This window comes from Salvelinus namaycush, chromosome 29 (assembly GCF_016432855.1).
Source record: "Salvelinus namaycush isolate Seneca chromosome 29, SaNama_1.0, whole genome shotgun sequence".
Classification (NCBI taxonomy): Eukaryota; Metazoa; Chordata; class Actinopteri; order Salmoniformes; family Salmonidae; genus Salvelinus; species Salvelinus namaycush.
In genome coordinates, this window is record NC_052335.1 from 6,292,682 (window position 1) to 6,304,843 (window position 12,162).

At 43.3% G+C, this 12,162-nt stretch overlaps 2 protein-coding genes across 2 annotated transcripts; one reads left to right on the forward strand and one right to left on the reverse strand.

Annotated features, from left to right (window-relative positions):
• The first annotated feature begins 1,980 nt into the window (after positions 1-1,980).
• Positions 1,981-4,171, forward strand: LOC120024318 (ubiquitin-like protein FUBI). The gene is made up of 5 exons (XM_038968537.1): positions 1,981-2,104; positions 2,771-2,852; positions 3,028-3,172; positions 3,685-3,740; positions 3,942-4,171. The coding sequence occupies exons 2-5, from the start codon at positions 2,778-2,780 to the stop codon at positions 4,065-4,067; spliced, it is 402 nt and encodes a 133-aa protein (XP_038824465.1). The 5' UTR covers positions 1,981-2,104; positions 2,771-2,777; the 3' UTR covers positions 4,068-4,171.
• Positions 4,172-5,837: 1,666 nt separating this feature from the next.
• On the reverse strand, positions 5,838-11,933 carry LOC120024319 (peptidyl-prolyl cis-trans isomerase FKBP3-like). The gene is made up of 7 exons (XM_038968539.1): positions 11,802-11,933; positions 7,903-8,004; positions 7,692-7,790; positions 7,369-7,504; positions 7,143-7,210; positions 6,684-6,781; positions 5,838-6,379 (listed from the first exon to the last, which is right to left on the reverse strand). The coding sequence occupies exons 1-7, from the start codon at positions 11,904-11,906 to the stop codon at positions 6,325-6,327; spliced, it is 663 nt and encodes a 220-aa protein (XP_038824467.1). The 5' UTR covers positions 11,907-11,933; the 3' UTR covers positions 5,838-6,324.
• Between the last annotated feature and the right edge of the window lie 229 nt (positions 11,934-12,162).

The window sequence follows — 12,162 nt, forward strand, 5'->3', positions numbered from 1 at the left end:
GTCATTAAGACACTAACAGCTTACAGACGGTAGGCAATTAAGATCACAGTTATGAAAGCTTAGGACACTAGAGGCCTTTCTACTGACTGAAAAACACCAAAAGAAAGATGCCCGGGGTCCCTGCTCATCTGTGTGAACGTGCCTTAGGCATGCTGCAAGGAAGTATGAGGACTGCAGATGTGGCCAGGGCAATAAATTGCAATGTCTGTACTGTGAGACGTCGAAGACAGGACGGACAGCTGATCATCCTCGCAGTGGTAGACCACGTGTAACAACAGCTGCACAGGATCGGTACATCTGAACATCACACCTGCGGGACAGGTACAGGATGGCAACAACAACTGCCTGAGTTACACCAGGAATGCATAATCCCTCTATCAGTGCTCAGACTGTCCGCAATAGGCTGAGAGAGGCTGGACTGAGGGCTTGTAGGCCTGTTGTAAGGCACGTCCTCACCGGCAAAAACGTCACCTATGGGCACAAACCCACCGTTTCTGGACCAGACAGGACTGGCAAAAAGTGCTCTTTGACAAGTCTCGGTTTTGTTTCACCAGGGGTGATGGTTGGATTCACGTTTATCGTTGAAGGAATGATCGTTACACCGAGGCCTGTACTCTGGAGCGGGTTTGATTTGGAGGTGGAGGGTCCGTCATGGTCTGGGGCGGTGTGTCACATCATCGGACTGAGCTTGTCATTGCAGGCAATCTCAAAGCTATGCGTTACAGGGAAGACATCCTCCTCCCTCATGTGGTACCCTTCCTGCAGGCTCATCCTGACATGACCCTCTAGCCTGACAATGCCACCAGCCATACTGCTTGTTCTGTGTGTGATTTCCTGCAAGACAGGAATGTCAGTCTTCTGCCATGGCCAGCGAAGAGCCCGGATCTCAATCCCATTGAGCACGTCTGGGACCTGTTGGATCGGAGGGTGAGGGCTAGGGCCGTTCCCCCCAGAAATGTCTGGGAACTTGCAGGTGCCTTGGTGGAAGAGTGGGGTAACATCTCACAGCAAGAACTGGCAAATCTGGTGCAGTCCATGAGGAGATGCACTGTGGTATTTGTAAGTCGCTCTGGATAAGAGCGTCTGCTAAATGACTTAAATGTAAATGTAAATGGTACTTAATACAGCTGGTGGCCACACCAGATACTGACTGTTACTTTTGATTTTGACTCCCCACTTTGTTCAGGGACACATTATTCTATTTCTGTTTGTCACATGTCTTTGGAACTTGTTCAGTTTATGTCTCAGTTGTTGAATCTTGTTATGTTCATACAAATATTTACACATGTTAAGTTTGCTGAAAACAAATGCAGTTGACAGTGAGAGGACATTTATCTTTTTGCTGAGTTTAGAAATTAGGAATTGCAGTACTAGAAGGGGTTCTAAGAACCGTGTCCCTTATGATGGTCCCAAGGTCATCCATATTGATCATGGTTTGCCAGTGCTGTGATAAGATATTGTTTAAAACATGAATTTGAAGAATTTATCGGCACTGTTAGAAACTGCTAGCCAGCCAGTTTTAGAAGAATGATTCCATGCATTTTTTCAAATGAACTGCCAACATTCCATTTGAACAATGCTGTCAATCCACAACCATACACTGGCTCAAATCAGTTAATGATAGGACTTAGACAAGTTGTAAATGCAACAAGGCCTGATATTGTATCATATAATAGGACTCACAGCTTTCCAGTAATTGATGGTCTGTTCACTATATTTTAGAGGCTACTTATGCAGAAAATTTGTATAAGACCCATATAAACTCTATAATTATGACTATCTTAGGTTGACTAATATTCCATTACACCATTTCTGATACATCACATGCCTTTTACTTTTCATAATTAAAAGCAGGAAAAGCATCACCTATGCCTCTACTGCCATTTATTCCCAACTAGACTAGTTTGAAATTTCTCCCTGACCAAGATGGCTGCCATTCACACTGAAATATGCAAATATGAGGAATTGTGACATTTATCATCTAGTAGTTTAATAGGATCTCTATGGTTCTCTACTTATCGACGTCACACGTCGACACATGCGCACCGCCGACGCTCCCTAAGTCCTTTTTTAACCTAGTGTTGAACGACTAGCACCAAACGAGGTAAGGCCTGTGCAAAATGAGAGGAAATGTTGAATTTTATACCCTTTAGAGACAACATATCAGGTCGGAATATTGATCGTAAGTACTTCACCATCCACGATGAACAATAGTTTTTTGGATTGCCTTATTTGGCAATTTTAATAGTTTTTCCGAAACCGCATGCCTCGTGGCTAGCTTTAGCTAGCTAACGTTAATTACGTGACTGTCGCGAAGCAAACAAGTATGGATAGCTAGCTAGCTAAATTTGGTAATATAATACATATATGGTCGTATAATCAAACGTATTTTCACATATTTGTCATGTTGCTAATTTGCAAACTTATTGCCGGGCTAACGTTAACTGTTAAACTACAACTTAAGCTAACGTTAGCCAGTGAAATTCCTCATTCATCCTTACTGCAATGCTAGCTAGTTTGCTATTTAACTAGCTAGCATTGCTCTCGTTCGTGCAAAGTTGTAGTTATTGGTTCCTAAATGGCTATCTATTGATTTGTAGATGTCTACAAATAGTTTGACATATTGCCTGCTTAAGTTCTCTCTTCAATCCTAGCTCAGTCATTATTGCTTTTTAGAGGGGATTCAAGTCACATGTGGACTAATGACACCCTACTTACTGCCTGCTGTTTTCATACTGGAAGCTAACTGGCCATCTCTTCCTATCCACAGCATCAAGATGCAGCTCTTCTTGCGTGCCCAGAACACTCACACCCTTGAGGTGACAGGACAGGAGACTGTCAGAGATCTCAAGGTGAGGCCAAGCTAGGGTACATCAATGAAAATGTTAATTGTGGTGTAATGGTAACTTGTGTACTGTTTGGAGTCTACAATACCACAGCCACAAATCGTATTCTGCATGCTCTTGTCTGGATTGTTACATGTATGTAAATTGTCTGGATCAAACCATTGTGTGTGTGTGGTTTCAGGTCCATGTCCAGAGTCTGGAGGGTCTCCTAGTGGAGGACCAGGTGTTGTTGCTGGCCGGCTCCCCCCTGGAGGATGCTTCCTCTCTGGTGGAATGTGGCATCTCTGAGCACTGCACCCTGGAGGTGGCCGGCAGACTGCTGGGAGGTCAGTTCTCAAAATGATGGCGCATCAAATATGGCCTGATTTTGAATACTTTGAAAATGCTTCCTTCCCCCCTTGAAAGTAATCACACATGAGGATTGGATATTGTTGAAAGAAATAGGGTGGACACCTTGCTTTGACTTATTAAAAGGTTTTCTGGTACATTTATTTGTATCGTCAATTGCACAAACAGTCCAACCGAAACTTGACTTCTGCTTTTAACAGAACCTGTCTGAATCTGGGAAGTTCAGGGGGGCTACCACATTGGGGAGCTGTTGTGGGGGGTTAAAGTGCCTTGCTCAAGGGCATAACAATAGATTATTCACCTTGTCGGCTCAGATTCGAAAAGGCAACCTTCTGGTTACTGGCGCAATGCTCTAACCGCTAGGCCACCTGCTGTACATACAGTTCCAGATCAGTCGTTTACTCAAGGATACTATGAATTTATTTTGTCATTAGTTCCATTGCTGTATGTTCACTCGGAATAATCACTCTTTGGTTTCTCTCTCCACCAGGAAAGGTCCATGGCTCCCTGGCCCGTGCCGGTAAAGTGAGGGGACAGACACCCAAGGTCAGCAGATACTTTCTGCATTTAAAAAAATATATATTTAGATTGTTAGTTGGCTATGATTTTGTAGTTGATCTTGTGGCAATTGTAACATTGTCTGGTTGTTTTAAAAGTCATTATAGCTCCTGGATTAGTGTCTGCTAAATTATGTATTTCTGCATAGTAATGACCATGGTAGCGCTGTCCCTCTTTTTATCACTTCAGGTTGACAAACAGGAGAAGAAGAAAAAGAAGACTGGTCGTGCCAAGCGTCGCATCCAGTACAACAGGCGCTTCGTCAATGTTGTGCCCACCTTCGGCAAGAAGAAGGGCCCCAACGCCAACTCCTAAAAACACTGTCCCCCCTCAGGAGAATACTTGTGATCACACCCCTTTCATTTTAACCCACTGAAAGGTTTTCCTCCTGTACAGAATAAAAATTTGGCTTAGACTAATGAACTTGTTTGTAATTTCTTGGGTGTTTATGCATTTTGAGACCGGGTTGCTTGATAATAATATAAATGGCTCGTAATAGAAAGGATTGTTTGGAAAACAAATTGAAAAGTGATTGAGCCGTACTGCTGGTTTTCTGTTGTACCTGATAATTTTCCTGTTCTAGTTTCTAATGGTTTATTTGGCAGTGTAATGTTTTATTAGTTGTATGTAAAAGCTACATATGGTGTATAACCATCAAACTCAACTCTGGACCTTGAAGCCAGCATCACAGCATTGTTTTATTCCCCTCTAATCAGGGACTGACTTGTGACAACAGGTGGGTGCAATTCAGGTAGAACAGAACCAGCAGGCTCTGGACCTCATAGGGTAAGAGTTGAAACTGGCTTCAAGGTCCAGAGTTGAGTTTGAGGAGTATACACCGTCCAATGAAATGCTTACTTGCAGGTTTTGTATCGACAATGTTCATATTTGAATTCTTATTGTTGCAAAGTAAATGGCTCAGAATAATAAACATTTTAGCATAAGTATACAGGTAGGAAAAATATGTACCAGAGAAAGGGGGAAAGTGTTTAAATAAGTCTGGTAGCAGCAATTGTGATGTTTTAAAGTGGAGATTCAGTCCAGGTCATTCAGCAGTCTGATGGCTTGTAGATAAACTTTCTGAGCCTGTTGGTATCAGAGCATGAGGTCTGATACCATCTGCCTAACATTGAGTGAACAGCTCATGTGGGGTCCTTGATGCTGCGGGACATCCTTGGGCACCGTTTCAAGTGGGTGGGAACCTGGGCCGTCTTCACCACCCGCTGGAGGGCCTTGCGGTTGTGGATGGAGCAATTCCCTTACCAGGCCATGATGCTCTCGATGGCGCAGCGGTATTTGGAAAGGAACCTGGTTGGCATGCCAAATTTCTTCAGGTGCCTTAGGAAGTAGAGGCGCTGTTGGTCCATGTCCTCTGATGTGGGCACCAAGGAACTTCAAACTGCTGACTAGATGTAGTCTCAGGGATGTTATCAAAATCAAACGTAATACCAACACCATGTGATAGTCCAAGGAGTTATATATAGTTCTGGCAGCTATCCAAAGTGACTTGAGGGCAGAGTTCTCGTGTGTAGTATAAATCTTCATACTAAAAATAGTATTTCAAGTATACATTTCCAAAAAGAACTGGGCCATGTTCAACAGGAGTCAACGTTTGTCAACAGAACCAGTGCTGTTTAAAAAAAAAAATATATATATATATTGTGGCCCAGAGTGCAATTGTGTGCTACTACTACATGAAACTGCCCACCTTCAGGTTAAAAATGTGATGACATACCATTGGAGCTTGCAAAGTTAAGTTGTCACATGCACAAGTACAAGTGAAATGCCTTTCTTGCAAGCTCTAAACCCAATAATGTAATACTAAAAGTCATTTAAATTAGAAATAAGAGGAACAAGAAAGCAAGCATACTATATATACAGGGTCATTCAGTTCCAGGGACATATTTACAACGTTCAGTGAAAAGAAATGCATCTCACTGTACTTGTGCATGTGACATTGAAACTTGATCATACGTCTGATTTCAAGTGCAGGAACTTACTTCCAAACCATTCACTGATGCCCAGTTTTCTTGACCATTCAAATACTTACTGAAGGTGCCCAATAAACACAATTTCAGATGCATATGACAATTTAGTCTCCAAAATTGGTTTAATCTTTACAAGAACATTATACATGCAATAAAAACAAACAAAAAACAGGAATAAAACAGAATATCCTGAGAGGCTTTACTCTGCGGTGTGTAACTTGTCAGAAAGGATGCCCCGTCTGTACAGTGTTGCCCAGTCGTCACTATCTGGCCATGCTGGAAAGGACAGAAGTAAAGCACCTACTTAACTCAGCACTAATAACCCTAACCTGGTCCCATGTCTGTTCCTGCTTCAGACAATATGCCAAACATGCCAAGACAATGATAAAGGACTTGGCTTAAGCAGAAAAAGACTTGAAACAACCAGACTAACCTTAAACGTAAATTAAGAAAATATATTACAGATTCTTTCTTCAAAGTTCTGACAATGAAAGCCACTTCTGTCCTTTTGCGCATGGCCATCTGGTGACTACTGCGTCTTCCCCGTCCACGGAGAGAAGTGCATGCTGAGTCGGTTTCCGCCGTTAATCGACAGCCACCAGCTCGACCTCGAAGATCAGCTTTGCGTTGGGTGGGATTCTGGTGGTGGGAGAGTTAAGGGAAGCACACAGGAAACAGTTGCATATCGATTCAAAGAGGGAGACATTCATTATATAGTTCAACTTTTAAAAACTTGGTGGTTAGAAATCCAGCTCAAATTCAATTAGTATCGACAAAGCTTTGATAGAGCCATTGTACAGGAGAAGACTCCTCTCGGAGGATTGTCAATCGTCCTGACCATCACTGGTGGTGTAAAACATAGCAGAAAGCGAAGCCTCTTGACTTTAATCTCCTAGTTAAATATTAGCCCATAGTTCCCTTGATGTTCCAATGTAAAGGATACTTTGAGTCAGGAAGTCCCTTCTTCCCGTAGGCCCATTCTGGTTCAATCTCCAGTTTGGCCGTCTCCCCTTTGCTCATCGTTAGGATGCCTTCATCCCACTGTGGAAAAAAAACATTTCTCATAAGACTTAGTGATAACTGTTGCAATCTAGTTTTCAACAAGGGAAATGGTTGCAATAAGGCACATACATGCATATATATTTTTTATTTAACCTTTAACTAGGTAAGTCAGTTAAGAACTTATTCTTATTGACAATCGACGGCCTACCCCGGCCAAACCCGGACGACGCTGGGCCAATTGTGCGCAGCCCTATGGGACTCCCAATCACGGTTGGATGTGATACAGCCTGGATTTGAAACCAGGGACTGTAGTGACAACTCCTGCACTGAGATGCAGTGCCTTAGACCGCTGTGCCATTCAGAAGCCCGAAATACAACATCAATCTCTCTATGGTCTTACCCCTCTGATGACCCGGCCCAGGCCAACTTTGAAGCTCAGTGGCTTGCTCTGTTTCTTCTTTCTGGCAGCTGGAGAGGGGAGGACAGAGGAAACAGTAAAATCATTATTGGTATTAATGAGAGAAAGGTAATTGAGGAGAAGGGAGTGTGTGTGTGTGACAGAGTGACAATATGTGCGTTTGAGACAGAGATAGTCTGCATGTGTGTGTATGAGAGAGAAAACGTACTTGCAGGGATGTTGGTGTCGAACACTGTGCCGTCCTCCAGGGAGCCAGTGTACCAACAGCTCACATTGTCTCCCTTCTTAGGGAAGTTAGTCTTGTCTCCTTTCTTCAGCACAGACTTAAAGAACTTAGGAGGACCCTGGGAATGGAAATGCATAACACAAGTGACCATTTTAACAATCAAATTATTCTGACAACCAGTGGAACGTGGATGTAGTGGAGTTGCAGTAACTTTGAGATTTGTTCAATTCTGTTCAACACTTTTACCCTGATGCTTATTTCAGCGGGAAACGTTGAATCAAGCTTTTCAAACATGGGTCGTTTACCTCATCCACGACTTCCACAACTTCTTTGGGCTTGTCGTCAATCTTCACATTTTTCACATGCTCTGTCACATCTTCAATGGGTTCCGACCCTAAAAACCTCTGTTAGTTGCACAAAAAAAAAAAAACACAATCTCATCATTCGTAATTCACATCTTATGTCATGCCATGTGCTTCTAAAATATGCATCACTCCATCCATGTTGTCCACCTACCTTGCTCTCAAACAAGTCGTTGTAGGCAATAATCAGTTGCTCTTTCTTCGCCGTTTTGGCAACATTCTTGATATTTCCCATCAGCTTGTGCTCGGCAAGAAACTGGAAAAGAAAAGTAATGACGTCAAAGAGGGTTATTGTGGCATGAAAGCAATACTCAACCCTTTGGTGCAAATGGATGCTTTTGCATTATTATTATTTCCCAAAATTGGCGACCAAAAAAACAAGCCTGGCTGACGTGACTCATGGGGACACAGTGACGTCGATTTAGGTGTTAGCGAGCCCATTCATAGACTAACTACCCTTTGTGTCTATTAATGAAGGTATCTTCTGGGCCAGGGAAGTTAAGAGCCTCGACTGCACTTAAACACGCATAGCTTGTAGTACGGTTTTGGAAACATAAGCAAAGTATCTTTCATATCAGTGCAACATTATTTTATCTTCTTCAAAACAAAAAAAGTTAAACATTAAAAAAAAGTAAAAACTTTGAATGTTTGAGTTCCCACACGCAGCCCTATTACAGCATGTTCATGCAAAACAGACGGAGGACAGAGGGCTAACGCTTTGAACACACCGACAGCGTCTTTGCACTAAGTAGTACGCGCTACAGAGGGGTCAAACTACCTGCCAGCCAGGAACTCTATACCAGGCGGTGTAAGAGGAAGGCCCTAAAAATGATCAAAGACACAAGTCATAAACTGTTTGCTCTGCGACCGCACGGCAAACGGTACCTAAGTCTGGAACCAAAAGGCTCATGAACAGCTTCTACCCCCAAGCAAACAGCTACCCATACTATTAGCATTGACCCTTTCTGCAGTAACTCTGACTCTACCACCACACTCACGCCGACATATACACTGCTGCTATTGTCTATTATCTATCCTGTTTCCTAGTCACTTTACCCCTACCTATATGTACATATCTAGTGCATTCGGAAAGTATTCAGACCCCTTGACTTTTTCCACATTTTGTTATGTTACAACCTTATACTAAAATTTATTAATTTGTATTTTGTCTCTCTCCAATCTACACACAATACCCCCAAAATGACAAAGCAGAAACAGGTTTCTAAGCAGAACACTGACATTCCTGTCTTGCAGGAAATCACGCACAGAATGAGCAGTATGGCTGGTGGCATTGTCATGCTGGAGGGTCATGTCAGGATGAGCCTGCAGGAAGGGTACCACATGAGCGAGGAGGATGTCTTCCCTGTAACGCACAGCGTTGAGATTGCCTGCAATGACAAGCTCAGTTCGATGATGCTGTGACACACCGCCCCAGACCATGACGGACCCTCTACCCCCAAATCGATCACGCTCCAGAGTACAGGCCTCGGTGTAACGCTCATTCCTTCGACGATAAACGCAAATCCGACCATCACATCTGCTGAGACAAAACCGCGACTAGTCAGTAGCTATGACTGGAGGGCTGGTCTCTCTGTATAATTGACTCAGGGCGATACATCTGTCCTCCTCTCACCCTGTCTGTGTGATGCACTCTGGTGAAGGTTGTTGTGACTGAATGTAGGCTAGAACAAAAGGGTAGAGTGGAGTGCATTGTGTACAGTGCAGAATATCAAAACAAAAGTAGAACTAAGTACTATTTGGTTATGTCGAGGTCTACAATGTAACAGAATGTAATTGCTTGCTGTTTGGGGTTTTAAGCTGGGTTTCTGTATAGCACTTTGTGACATCGGCTTGATTGGTCAGTGAAGAGCACTTTTTCCCAATCCTGTCTGGTCCAGCGACGGTGGGTTTGTGCCCATAGGTGACGTTGTTGCCGGTGAGGTCTGGTGAGGACCTGCCTTACAACAGGCCTACAAGCCCGCAGTCCAGCCTCTCTCAACCTATTGCAGACAGTCTGAGCACTGATGGAGGGATTGTGCGTTCCTGGTGTACCTCGAGCAGTTGTTGCCATCCTGTACCTGTCCCGCAGGTGTGATGTTCGGATGTACCGATCCTGTGCAGTTGTTACAGGTGGTCTGCCACTGAGAGGACGATCAGCTGTCCGTCCTGTCTCCCTGTAGCGCTGTCTTAGGCATCTCACAGTACTGACATTGCAAGTTATTGCCCTGGCCACATCTGCAGTCCTCATGCCTCAGGCACGTTCATGCAGATGAGCAGGGACCCTGGACATCTTTCTTGTCCTCTTTCGTATCCTAAGTTTTCATAACTGTAACCTTAATTGCCTACCGTCTGTAAGCTGTTAGTGTCTTAACGACCGTTCCACTGGTGCATGTTCATACATTTTTTATGGTTCATTGAACAAGCACGGGAAACAGTGTTTAAACCTTTTACAATGAAGATCTGTGAAGTTATTTGGATTTTTACGAATTATCTTTCAAAGACAGGGTCCTGAAAAAGGAATGTTTTTTTTGGCTGCTGAGTTTATAATAAAAAACTTAAAAATCACATTCACATAAGCATGCAGACCCTTTACTCAGTACGTTTGGCAGCAGTTACAGCCTCGAATCTTCTTGGGTATGACACTACACGCTTGGCACACCTCTATTTGGGGAGTTTCTCCCATTCTTCTCTGCAGATCCTCTCAAGCTGTCAGGTTGGATGGGGAGCGTTGCTGCACAGCTATTTTCAGATCTCTCCAGAGATGCTCAATCGGGTTCAAGTCCACGCTCTGGCTGGGCCACTTAAGAACATTCAGAGACTTGTCCCGAAGCCACTCCTGTGTTGTCTTGGCTGTGTGCTTAGGTTCGTTGTCCTGTTGGAAGGTGAACCTTCACCCAAGTCTGAAATCCTGAGCGCTCTGGAGAAGGTTTTCATCAAGGTTCTCTCTGTACTTTGCTCTGTTCATCTTTCCCTCCATTCTGACTAGTCTCCAAGGAAGAGTATTGGTGGGACCAAACTTCTTCCATTTAAGAATGATGTCGGTCACTGTGTTCTTGGGGACCTTCAATGCCGCAAACATTTTTTGGTAAGCTTCCCCAGATCTGTGCCTCAACACAATCCTGTCTCAGAGCTCTACAGACAATTCCTTCTACCTTATGGCTTGGTTTTCGCTCTGAAATGCACTGTCAACTGTGGGACCTTATATAGACAGTGCCTTTCCAAACCATGTACAATACATTGAATTTACCACAGGTGGACTCCAATCAAGTTGTAGAAACATCTCAAGGATGATCAATGGAAACAGGATGCACCGGAGGTCAATTTCGAGTCTCATAGCAAAGGGTCTGAATACTTATATAAATTCGTACATTTTTTAAACAATTCTAAAAACCTGTTTTCGCTTTATTGCTATGGGGTATTGTGCGTAGATTGATGAGGGAAAAAATACATTTCACAATAAGGCTGTAACAAAATGTGGAAAAAGTAAAGGAGTCTGAATACTTTACGAATGCACTGTACCTACCTAAATATACCCTATGTATATAGCCAAGCTATCACTGCTCATTGTGTATTTATTCTTTGTTTTTTTCTCAATTATTATTTAAAAAAAAATATATTCTGCATTGTTGGGAAAGGCCTATACGTAAGCATGTTACTGTTTAGCCTACACATTGGTTTTGAGGTGTTAGCCAGACTAACCCAAAACAACGGGCTAACACCATCTCTGATTCGTAGCTTGTTGTTTACGGTCTGGTGCAATAACGCATTTGTTACCGGGTGGCCCACCGGCGAAAAAGATATTCAAAGTTAAATAAGTAGTCGTATCAAAAAACTTGACACGGAATGGTGATATACAGAACGAATGGGACTATACATGCATGCCATGTTGAACTGTTACATGCTAGGCTAACAAGCTAGCATCAAGCTAAATTGGCAGTGGTGCGCCAATGCGGAGGTAACTGATATCACCATGCGTGCGCACTAAAAGTGAGCAATGGCGTTTTAGTTAGTGCTGTTAAATCAATGCATGCATTGATCAAACATAAAACATACCGAGTGGGCCGCATTGTCCTGAATGAACTTAATAACGTCTTTTTTGGATAGATCATCACTTTTGAGCTGCTCATCGCTCCACTCTCTGGTCAATTCAGCCGCCATTTTACAAGGCGCACTGCTGAACTTTCACCTCCGTTGTGGGAGGACCGGAGGCGCAATCTTCTTGGGACACTTTTCACGCCACTTCGATACAAAGTGATTTTCGTAGCAGGTTAGGAGAGCATTTTCGCTAACCCTAACACCAACCATAACCTCCGTCTCATAACCTGCTGCTTAAATTCTCATACTGCAACAAAACAGTATTTTTTTGCGGTTTGGCTTGCCTTGGTGCAAGGGGAGATCATCATCATTAGTGCTC